This window comes from Pseudorca crassidens, chromosome 3 (assembly GCF_039906515.1).
Source record: "Pseudorca crassidens isolate mPseCra1 chromosome 3, mPseCra1.hap1, whole genome shotgun sequence".
In the NCBI taxonomy this organism is placed as follows: domain Eukaryota; kingdom Metazoa; phylum Chordata; class Mammalia; order Artiodactyla; family Delphinidae; genus Pseudorca; species Pseudorca crassidens.
In genome coordinates, this window is record NC_090298.1 from 159,737,299 (window position 1) to 159,749,541 (window position 12,243).

A 12,243-nucleotide genomic window follows, 5' to 3' on the forward strand; every position below is an offset into this window, starting at 1 on the left:
TCTCGGTTGCTTCCCTTTACTCCTTCATTCACTGATTGTCCTCAGTAATATCCTTCAGCCTTGCAAGGAACTTGGACCTTAGGGTCAGACACACTTGAGTTTGAAAATCCTAGTCCTGAATGAAAATTGGTGCAGCCACTATGGAAAACAGTATGGAGGTTCCTTAAAAAACTAAAACTAGAGTTGCCATATGATACAGCAATCCCACTCCTGGGCATAAATCCAGAGAAAACTCTAATTCAAAAAAATACATGCACCTCAGTGTTCATTACAGCACTCTTTACAATAGCCAAGACATGGAAGCAACCTAAGTGTCCATCAACAGATGAATGGATAAAGAAGATATGGCATATATATACAATGGAATACTACTCAGCCATAAAAAGAATGAAATACGGCTTCCCTGGTGGCGCAGCGGTTGAGAGTCCGCCTGCCGATGCAGGGGACACAGGTTCATGCCGCGGAGAGGCTGGGCCCGTGAGCCATGGCCGCTGAGCCTGCGCGTCTGGAGCCTGTGCTCCACAACGGGAGAGGCCACAACAGTGAGAGAGACCCACGTACCGCAAAAAAAAAAAAAAAAAGATTGAAATAATGCCATTTGCAGCAACATGGATGGACCTAGAGATTATCATACTAAGTGAAGTAAGCCAGAAAGAGAAAGGCAAATACCATATGATAACACTTATATGTGGAATCTAAAATATGATACAAATGAATTATTTACAAAACAGAAACCGACTCTCAGATGTAAAAAACAAACTTATAGTTAGCAAAGGGGAAAGGAGGTGGGGAGAGGGCTAAATTAGGAGTTTGGGATTAGCAGATACAAACTACTACGTATAAAATAGATAAACAACAAGGTCCTACTGTATAGCACAGGGAACTATATTCAATATCCTGTAATAAACCATAAAGGAAAAGTATATGAAAAACGGAAAAGAATATATATATATAAAACAGTCACTTTGCTGTACACCAGAAACTAACATAACATTGTAAATCAACTATATTTCAATAAACAAACAAACAAAAACAAAAAAAAACAGAAAAGAAAATCCCACTCCTGCCTTTACCTAGTTCTATTCTTGGGCTACTCAGCCCTTCTTTGAGCCTCAGTTTCCTCATCTGTAAAATGGGGAGAGGGAACATGGCACCTACATCCAGGGCCACAACAAGAGATGGACAGATGGGCACTTGTTCAGGCTTCCAACTGGGGTGCGGATGCTAAGATAACACTGGAGTGAATTGGAAACATGGTGCTAGTTAACTCAGATTTCTCCCTATATAACTCACCTTTGGTGCCCCATCCCGATCCCCTCAGTTCTGAAGACTATTCTGTCAGTCCCAAGCCTACTGATGGCAGTGCCCTCAGTTAGGAATGCCTATGGTGCTTGTCTGGGCACACATCACTCATAGGGGGCTCTACACACATTTCTCCCACGGAGCCCCTATTTATGACTGGGCCGGCTCTTGTGGCTCTTCTTATGATCACAGGATGCACTTCAGCAAGAAACCATCAGGGAACTTTGAGGAAAGTGAATAGCACGCCCAAGGGCCACACAGTGAAGTTGAGGGGAGAGAGAGAGTTGAGAGAGGGAGTGAGCAAACATGGACTTGGGGCTCTGCCTTTATTGGGGTCTGAGGGTGGGGTGTCTAGCATTTTGTGGATTCACTCTTTATTGGCAAATTTAAAACATATGGGGAGGAATTAGGACAGAGGAAGGGGAAGGGCGTCACCCAAGTGGTCAGTTATCTAGGTTCTCCAGGGCTTTCTGAAAGAGGAACCTTCATGGGTGGACATCCTGGTTCCTTATCTAGTTGTTTTGCTGGTAGCTGCCAACATGTTTATTCAAGATGGATGTCTTTTGAAATGGCTGCCTCAGCAATCAAAAAGCTTGTTGTCAGGCACCTACATTACAGCTGCACACCTGTGACTCTGCACCTGGTTGAGGTTTTTTTCTATCTCCTCTCCCCACACACCAGCACACTTGGCCTCTGTGTTAATGCTCCTGGGAGCAGTCCTCAGCCAACCTGAAATAGAGGTGGTGCATAGAACCCCACCCAGCTCTTGGCCCCTCAGTGGGGGCATCTCTGATGCATGCTCTACACTCTCTCTCAGAGCATCCCCAGCAGGACTCAGCTATGTTTGCCTGCATTGGTAACTGGCTTGATGAGCCACGTTTATTGGCTGCTTCCCTTCCCCGTCTCAATTCTCCACTCTCTACCAGTCAAAAGAAAGAAAGCCATAATTCAGCAATCATAATCAAACTGCCAAAAACCAAAGATAAAGAGAGAAATATTAAAAGCAGCCAGAGGAAAAAAGACCCATTACATACCATGGTTGTCCATGATAAGATCTACAGCTGATTTCTCATGGAAAACAATGGGGACAGAGACAATGGAAGGAATGGCATCTGTAATTTGAAAGAAAAAGCCAAAACCTGTCAACCTAGACTCCTATTTACGGGGAAATTATCCTTCAAAACTGAAAGCGAAATAAAAGACATTTTTAGGCAAATAAAGGCTGAGAGAACTTGTCTCCAACAAATCTGCACTATAAGAAATGCTGGGGGGAAAAAAAAAGAAATGCTGGAAATAAGTTCTTCAGGCTGTGGGGATATAACACCAGATGAAAGTCCAATGAATAAAGGAAGAGCACCAGAAGCAGTAACTAGAGGAGAAAGCTCAGCTCAAAGCTGTGTCCTAGGAAAATCAGAGCTTGAAAAAGTAGGTACCCAAAGACTCTAGAACTATTTGGTCTTGGGAAAAGCAGTCCTCTTGCACCAAAGTTCCTGTGTGGTACCCAGCCATCACTCCTCATCCAAGCTGGCTCTGAAATGTTGAAGTCCAAGTGGAACTCAAGATGCTAGAGCCTCTAGACCTGCAAGCTATGAAAGAAGATCATGTATATGTCAGCTAAGAGCCTGGGGTTGAAATAACATGAAACCTACAAGGTAAAAATGTAAATAGGGCTTCCCTGGTGGCGCAGTGGCTGAGAGTCTGCTTGCCGATGCAGGGGACACAGGTTCATGCCCTGGTCCGGGAAGATCCCACATGCCATGGAGTGGCTGGGCCCGTGAGCCATGGCCGCTGAGCCTGCGCGTCCGGAGCCTGTGCTCCGCAATGGGAGAGGCCACAGCAGTGAGAGGCCCGCGTACCACAAAAAAAAAAAAAAAAAATGTAAATAGACCCCATCCTGCTCTGAAATAAACACATGCATTTCTTCTGAGCACAACTGTAATGTTGCATGTGCTGCCTGCATAGGGCAATTCCAACCTTGAGACCAGAGAGCCTACTACCACCTGCCTTTAGTCATTGCAATTCAGTGAAACTTTGAAACTGACTAATGCATGGAAGGATGATTTTGTCAGGAAGGGAGCTTTATTTTACTATCAAAATGTTAATGTTTTAAAAACACCTCCCCAAATTTATCTGGTTCAGCAAAGTGCATGTAATAGAGCTCTTATTTTGAACATAAAAAGTACGTATTTTTGTGAAAAGGAAATCCATTTCTTGGGCACTTTGCCTTCTTCATGGGGGTATAGATTGGTGAAACCCTTGGGAGAGAAGTCTTGCTGAGTCTAAGATTAAAAAGTCACATCCCCATCTTAAATACTTGCCCATGTGCACACAAATGTAAACAGAGTGTGGCCTCATTTCATGTGAATTTGACTTAGGTAAATACGAAATAATATTATAAAAGTATTCAGTCTCATTTTATGTGCACATTTAGGAAATATGCACATAAATAGGGAAAATGCAAACACATTTAAAATTTATTTAGCATCTTATGATCTCGCAGCGAGGGGTGGGGGTAGGTGAATTGAAGACTGTGTTTACACTAGTGTGAGTGGCAGCAGCACTGTAGCTGGTGGACAGAAACACCTACCATCCTTCATCCGTCCAAGGGGAAAATCCCTCTCAAATTTGTCATGTTTTGTATTATCTGAGATCTTCAGATATATACCCCTCACTTAAAATGAGACCAGCCTTGACGATAGTATCCCTCCATGTAATAGCAAAACATTGACATGATCTGAAATGTCCATCTATGGGAAAATAGTTAAGTGAATTAAGGAAATTTTATACCATGGAAGATTACATAACTATAAAAAATTAGATAGCCTTGAGCAGTGGTCAGCTAACTCTGGTCCACTGCCTGTTTTTGCTCAGCCCATGAGCTGAGAATGGTTTTTCTGATTTTAATGGTTGAAAAACGATTTTTAAAAGAAGAATATCTTGTGACATGTGAAAATTCCATAGAATCCGTATTTAATGTCCATAAATGATGTTGTCTTGGCACATAACCACACCGTTTGTCTACATACGGTCTGTGGCTGCATTTGCGCTCTAATGGCAAAGTTGAGACCACATGGCCACAAAGTCTAAAGTGTTTACTATCTGGCCCATTACAGGAAAATTTGCCGACCCCTGGCCTAGAGATACTTTCATGGAAATAATAAACTCTCACATAGCGCTCACTGTGTACTAAGGGCTATTCCAGGGACTTTTATACCTATTATCTCATTTAACCCTCAAAACACAGCTAAGATGTAGCTGCTGCCATTATCTCTATGTTACAGATGCGTTAAACTGAAGCACAGAGAGATGAAGTCATTTGCCTACGGTCACACAGCTAGGAAGTGTCACAGACAGGATTTGAACTCAAGCAGTCTGGCTCTAGGGTACATGCTCTTAAGCGCTATGCTACACCTGGGTGCCATTGACAGCTGGGGCCAGGTCCTTCTTTGCCATTGGGGGCCGTCCTATGCGTTGTAGGGTGTTCAGCAGCATCCGTAGCCACTGCTCACTCGATGCAGAGCATCTGCCCTATCTTTACAACCAAAAATGTCTCTAAGACGTTGCCCAGTGTTCTCAGCGGGGAGGGACAAAATCACCCCTTGCTCCAGTTGAGAACCGCTACCCCAGACACATTAAGCGAAAAAAGCAACTTGCAGAACAATATCTACGAGGGATGGTGGAGAAAGGAGGCTTGTGTAAATGTTTACCTACACAAACGGATTCTCAACAAACATAGACAAAGATGCCTTCCAGGGAGAAAGCAGAACGGCGGGGAAGGTGAAAAGATGCTCGTGGGGAGCTCTGGCTATTTCTTCTTTTTTTTAAATTATACAGTATTACAGTTTAATTTTTTTAAGTTTTAAAAGAATCACGTTTTTGAAAAAATCAGCAATAACACTGTCGACGAAAATTCAATTAACTATCAAGTTAAGAAGAAAAAAGGGGGCTTCCCTGGTGGCGCAGTGGTTGAGACTCCGCCTGCCGATGCAGGGGATGCGGGTTCGTGCCCCGGTCTGGGAGGATCCCACGTGCCGCGGAGCGGCTGGGCCCGTGAGCCATGGCCGCTGAGCCTGCGCATCCGGAGCCTGTGCTCCACAGCGGGAGAGGCCACAACAGTGAGAGGCCCGCGTACCGCAAAAAAAAAAAAAAAAAAAAGAAGAAAAAAGGGAATTTTATTTGAGCTAAACTGAGGATTATAACCCGGGAAGCAGATTCTCAGAAAGCTCTGAGAACTGTGCTGCCTGTTGGAAGTCGAAGGCACAGTCATATACATTTTTAGACAAACGATCATACATCAGAATGACATGCTGGTATTTCACGTAAAGTTCACCAAGGATATACAAGCCCGGTAAACAAGTACAAAGCGAGCAGCGAGTCACCACGACCCCCTACAGAGCTGGGAAAGAACACTATTCTTTTTTTTTTTCTAACATCTTTATTGGAGTATAATTCCTTTACAATGGTGTGTTAGTTTCTGCTTTATAACAAAACAAATCAGTTATACATATACATATGTTCCCATATCTCTTCCCTCTTGCGTCTCCCTCCCTCCCACCCTCCCTATCCCACCCCTCCAGGCGGTCACAAAGCACCGAGCCAATATCCCTGTGCCATGCGGCTGCTTCCCACTAGCTATCTATTTTACGTTTGGTAGTGTATATATGTCCATGCCACTCTCTCACTTTGTCACAGCTTACCCTTCCCCCTCCCCATATCCTCAAGTCCATTCTCTAGTAGGAGAAGTCCATTCTCTTTATTCCCGTCTTGCCCCAGGTTCTTCATGACCTTATTTTTTTTCCTTAGATTCCATATATATGTGTTAGCATACGGTATTTGTTTTTCTCTTTCTGACATACTTCACTCTGTATGACAGACTCTAGGTCCACCCACCTCACTACCAATAACTCAATTTCGTTTCTTTTTATGGCTGAGTAATATTCCATTGTGTATATGTGCCACATCTTCTTTATCCATTCATCTGTTGATGGACACTTAGGTTGCTTCCATGTCCTGGCTATTGTAAATAGAGCTGCAATAAACATTTTGGTACATGACTCTTTCTGAATTATGGTTTTCTCAGGGTATATGCCCAGTAGTGGGATTGTTGGGTCGTATGGTAGTTCTATTTTTAGTTTTTAAGGAACCTCCGTACGTTCTCCATAGTGGCTGTATCAATTTACATTCCCACCAACAGTGCAAGAGTGTTCCCTTTTCTCCACACTCTCTCCAGCATTTATTGTTTCTAGATTTTTTTTTTTTTTTTGCGGTATGCGGGCCTCTCACTGTTGTGGCCTCTCCCGTTGTGGAGCAGAGGCTCCGGACGCGCAGGCTCAGCGGCCATGGCTCACGGGCCCAGCCACTCCGCGGCATGTGGGATCCTCCCAGACCGGGGCACGAACCCGTGTCCCCTGCATCATCAGGTGGACTCTCAACTACTGCGACATCAGGGAAGCCCCTGTTTCTAGATTTTTTTGATGATGGCCATTCTGACTGGTGTGAGGTGATACCTCATTGTAGTTTTGATTTGCATTTCTCTGATGCATTGATTTGCATTTCTCTAATGATTAGTGATGTTGAGCATTCTTTCATGTGTTTGTTGGCCATCTGTATATCTTCTTTGGAGAAATGTCTACATAGGTGTTCTGCCCATTTTTGGATTGGGTTGTTTGTTTTTTTGTTATTGAGCTGCATGAGCTGCTGGTAAATTTTGGAGATTAATCCTTTGTCCGTTGCTTCATTTGCAAATATTTTCTCCCATTCTGAGGCTTGTCTTTTGGTCTTGTTTATGGTTTCCTTTGCTGTGCAAAAGCTTTTAAGTTTCATTAGGTCCCATTTGTTTATTTTTGTTTTTATTTCCATTTCTCTAGGAGGTGGGTCAAAAAGGATCTTGCTGTGATTTATGTCATAGAGGAACACAATTCTTTTAAGAAGTTACATTGCTAGTGTCAGAAGAAAGGGGGAAAAAATTGATGTTTACGGTTGAGCAGGCACTCCCATCTTTGAGGAGCTCTGGTTAACGTGTAATGCAAACCACACCGCACCTTAGGGGAGGAGAATACCCAAACTAACACAGAGAGAGAATTTTATGTTTAATTTTTTCTTGTCCTGCCTTAACATATAAATTAGTTTTGTAAACTATAAATTAAAATATAATTTTTATTTCATCAACAGCCATGTAGAAATTCACTTCCTCCTGCCCTTGCTTAAAACAAAAACAAAAGCAAAAAGAAAGAAAGGAAAAAAAGAAACCCCAAACCTTCCTCTTAGATCTGAACAAAACCAGTTCATTTCTGCCACTCGAGAATGGGGAGAATGATGCTGCCCTCCTCCGGCTCCAACCTACCTTTCGACTTTATTTGAGATCTTCAGAGCGCCTCTGGGGGTAGAAAACTAGAGTGCTGGGATGTTCTCTGGGTCCCCGAGTTGGTTATGAAAACAATGTCAACAGTAATAATAATAGCTGCCACTTTGGGAGGACTGATTATGGGCCAGAGGGAACCATCCTATGCACTTCTTAACCACGATAGCCCTGTGAGGCAGTCCTGGTATCATCTCCCATTTAACAGATGAGGTAACTGAGGCAGCCAGGGGCTAAGGAATTTGCTTAGGATCACAGAGCTGGTGAGTGGCAGAGCCCTGCGTCAAATGCAAGCTCTTGACCCTGAACACTTAACCCAGTGGAAATGCTTGATGGACACCCTTGATTCTGCACGGGTTTCCTCCGAAGGAGACAGCCTGCTGGAGAAGCTTCCAGAAGCCGTGGGGTTCCTGGTGGTCTCTGAAGATGAGTCCCTTCTCGCTGCAGGTAGCATTTAGCTCTCATTTGGAGTCATGAGGCGGCAACTCTGGATTTGGTTGGAAGTGGAGAGGGGCTTGGGGGAAGGGGGAAGAGGGTCAGCAAACTTTTTCTGCAAAGAGCCTCATAGTAAATAAACATCATTGCCTGCCTCTGTCACAACTATCCAACCCTGCCCTTGTAATTCGAAAGCCTCCATGGACGATATTTCAAGTGAGTATGGCTATGCGCCAATAAAACTTTCATGGATGCTGAAATTTGAATTTCATACCATTTTCATGTGTTATGAAATAGTAATCTTATTTTAGTTTTTTCAAGCATGTAAAAAACTTAAAAACTATTAGCTCACATATAAAAATCGGGGACCAGCCAATTTTCACCCACGGGTTGTAGTTTGCCAACACATGTTCTGGATAAATCTCTGAACCTTTCTGGGCTTCCGGTCCATTATCTTGGAAATGGGAGTGGTTATTCCTGCCAGAGAGTCACAGGGATAGAGGGAGGTAGGGTGAGAGGATAGGGTACACTCAGCCCACACTACCCCAGCCACAAGAAAGACTGGTTGGTGCTATGTCAAGATAAGAAACAGGGGCTATAGGAACATGTGACAGGATTCCCTTTCCTTAGTCTGAAGCAATCAGGGAAGGCTACCTGGTAGAGGTGACCAACAGGTGCTCCACATCCCGATTTTTTTTTAAAGAAAAAAATTTTAGAGCAGTTTTAGGTTCACAGCCAAACAGAAGATACAGAGAGTTCCATATACCCGTGTGTGGGGCTGTGCTCCCACTCACACACAACCTCCCCCATTTTCAATATGGCCCACCAGAGTGGTGAATTTGAACCTACACTGACACAGCATCCTCACTCAAACTCCATAGCTAACATTATGGTTCACTCTTAGTGTTGTATATTCTGTGGGTCTGGACAAATGTATCATGATGTATATCCATCGTTATAGTATCATACAGATTACTTTCACTGCCCTTAAATCAGTCTGAGTTTTACAAAGCCATTTCCAGGGGCCAAAGACACTTTAGACCAGCACTGTCCAGTAACGCAGACTATGAATGTGAGCCACATTTATACTGTGAATTTTCTCCTGACCCTCGTTAACAAGGTAAAAAGAAACAGGTGACATTTGTGTTAATGATATATCTTATTTAATACAATAGACCCCAAAAGCCAACATGAAATCAGTATGATGTTAATGGTATATTTCACATTACTTTTAAAATTCTTGTGTGAAGTTTTTGATATCTAGCATGTATTTTATACTTATGGCTCATCTCTTGAGACCAGCCTCATTAATAGCCACGTGTGACTTGTGCCAACTGTATTGGAGAGTGCAGGTCCAGTAGATAAATGCTTATCCTCTAAGATTGACTGACGGCAGGTTGAAGGATGTATACCCTCCATCCTGTTTCCAAAAGAATTTCGAGTGACTTAAGTGTGTATAAAATAAGCATGAGAAACAGGAACAAAAGACAAAAGAAAATGAGCCTGGTGGCACAAAATAGAATCAAGACTGAGACCAAAGGCGTTGAGGACCTCAGTGACCTAGAAACTTGTTACAGTTGGGTTTCAAGTGTGGCTCTTTCCAGCCTCCAGTGAGAAGAAGGAGCCTGAGCAGTTTTTCCATCCACAGTTTTGGGAACCAACCTTTGCTTGCAAGATGTACCTCAATCTTAAGTCAGCTAAGATCAGGCAAGGATTTCATTGATAAATAGAATCAGGGGTCCCCAAGATCATCTTCAGGTCTGATGATGTTTTAGGGCTCACAGAACTCAGAAGAGCTGTTACACTCACAGGTACAGTTTATTGCAGCAAAAGGGTACAGATTAAAATCAGCAAAAGGAAGAGGCACACGGGGCAGAGTCCAGGAGAGACCAAGCACGGGCTTGTCCTCCTCCAGTGGAGTCTTGCAAGCAGTGCTCACTTACCCAGCAATGATGTATGACAACATCCATGGCGTCCTGCCAACCAGGAAATCTCACCCCAGCCTTGGCGTCCCAGCTTTTTACTGCTAGATGGTCATGTAGACACGGCTGATCCTTGCACAGCTAACCTGAATCACCAGCCCCACCCCTGAGGTCAAGCTGATACGGCATGTCCCAAAGCTCCCACCATACGTCACACTCTGAGCATAGACCATGCAGGGTGGCCCAAGGCCTCAGGGTCACTAAGATACTCCTTTTAGGCAGGACATTCCAAGGGCTTAGAGGTCACCTTCCAGGAGCCAGACGAGGACCAAATCTTTCACGTGCAGGGTGTGGATGACCCAGGCCTGCTGAGCTCATCCTTTACTGCATAAGAGTATAATGCAAATATCCTTGGACAGCAGATATTTTGGTGCATTTCTTCGGTTTCCCACACACATGTTTCATCCATAACATCCTTCCATGTGAGGCTATCATTCAAGCACAGTTCAATAAACGTAGTTCCACAGGGAGCATGGAGAGACATAAGGCAGACTCAGCCCCCAGCCCTCAGTGACCTGACTTGATCCAGGGATTGTCTTGAGGCGAAACCGAGATGTCACATGTGAGGTGCACAGCAGAGAGCCTCATACCGTAACTCCTCAGTGAGAGAGTTAACCTTGTAATAACAGTAGTTAATACCTGGGTATTTACAGTGTGTTAGAACCCATCCTAAACAGTTAACATGTGTTAATTCCTTTACACCCCAATAGCCCTGGGAGGTAGGCACTTTTATTATTCTCATTTATAGATGAGGAAACTGAGGCACAGAGAAGTTAGGTAACTTGCCTGAGGTCACACAGCTGTAAGTGGAGGGGCTGGGATTTGAATTCATAGTCAGGCTTGACTCTGCAGCCTCAAATAAGATGCTGAATGTTTGTTTATTTACCGACAATGTTTTATTTCTGAACCTCTGGAAGAATTGATGGCTTGCCTATCTTGTCAGCAATAACTCCTGGGAAAGCACAGGGTATCCACTTGAATGAGGTCATGCTAACCCAGCACCCACACCGAGACCTGAGCTGTCGGTGCCAATGGAAATGCGTGACTTAGCAGGCGATCTGTGGTGTTCCAGGGACAGAGATCTTTTTATAAAGTAAGGGGGCGGCTTCCTTCCCACTCAAAAAAAAACAATAAACACACAAACAGCTGAGTTTCTCTGCCAGCTGCTGCGGTGTGTCCCATGGTGCAGTTACTGGCTGAGCGGAAGCAGGGCCTGCACTCTCTCCTGTATGGGGCCTGGGAGGCCACGCATAATCTGGCCTTCACCCACCTCCCTGCGCTGCTAGGGGTCCTCTCAACAAAACGTTCACTCAGACAGTATTTGGAACACAAGAGAACAAGTCCCCTTGGGTAGGGTTGCCAGATAAAATACAGAACACTCAGTTAAATTTCAGGTAAACAAGAAATCAAGTTTTTAGTATAAGTATATCCCACATAACTTTGTGGGATATACTCATAAAAATTTCACTGTTCCTCTGAAATTCCAATTTAACTGGGTGTCCTGTTGTTGTTGCAGTTGTCGTTTTGCTAAATCTGGCACCCCTTCCTCTCACTCACCTCCCCTTCCTTCACTCTGCTCCAGCCGCACTGGCCTCCATGCTGGTCTTCAAACACATCAGGCCTTTCCTACCTCCTGGTTGTCCCATGCTAGTCCCATTATTCCAGTGCCTGCCACTTCCTCATCTCTCTAAAATCAAAACAAATGTCCTGTCACAAATTACCATACAAACCTGGTGGCTAAAAACAACAAGAATTTCTTCACTCACTGTTCTAGGGGCCAGAAGCCCGAAAGCAAGGCATTGGCAGGGCTGGCTCCCTCCAGAGTCTTCAGAGAAGTACTTTTTTTTTTTTTAACGTCTTTATTGGAGTATAATTGCTTTACAATGTTGTGTTAGTTTCTGCTTTATAAAAAAGTGAATCAGGGCTTCCCTGGTGGCGCAGTGGTTGAGAGTCCGCCTGCCGATGCAGGGGACACGGGTTCGTGCCCCGGTCTGAGAGGATCCCACATGCCGCGGAGCGGCTGGGCCCGTGAGCCATGGCCGCTGAGCCTGCACGTCCGGAGCCTGTGCTCCGCAGCGGGAGAGGCCACAACAGTGAGAGGCCCGCGTACCGCAAAAACAAACAAACAAAAAAACAAAGCAGCAAATACATGATGGTTGGGGTGCA

At 44.3% G+C, this 12,243-nt stretch overlaps 1 protein-coding gene across 1 annotated transcript in view; it reads left to right on the forward strand.

Moving 5' to 3' along the window:
* The window catches only part of NWD1 (NACHT and WD repeat domain containing 1), a 60,676-nt gene extending 52,509 nt beyond the window's left edge, over window positions 1–8,167 (forward strand). The window contains 1 exon segment of the mRNA XM_067733121.1: window positions 8,016–8,167. Coding sequence (XP_067589222.1) covers window positions 8,016–8,118 — 103 coding nt within the window. The 3' untranslated portion in view covers window positions 8,119–8,167.
* Window positions 8,168–12,243: the final 4,076 nt, after the last annotated feature.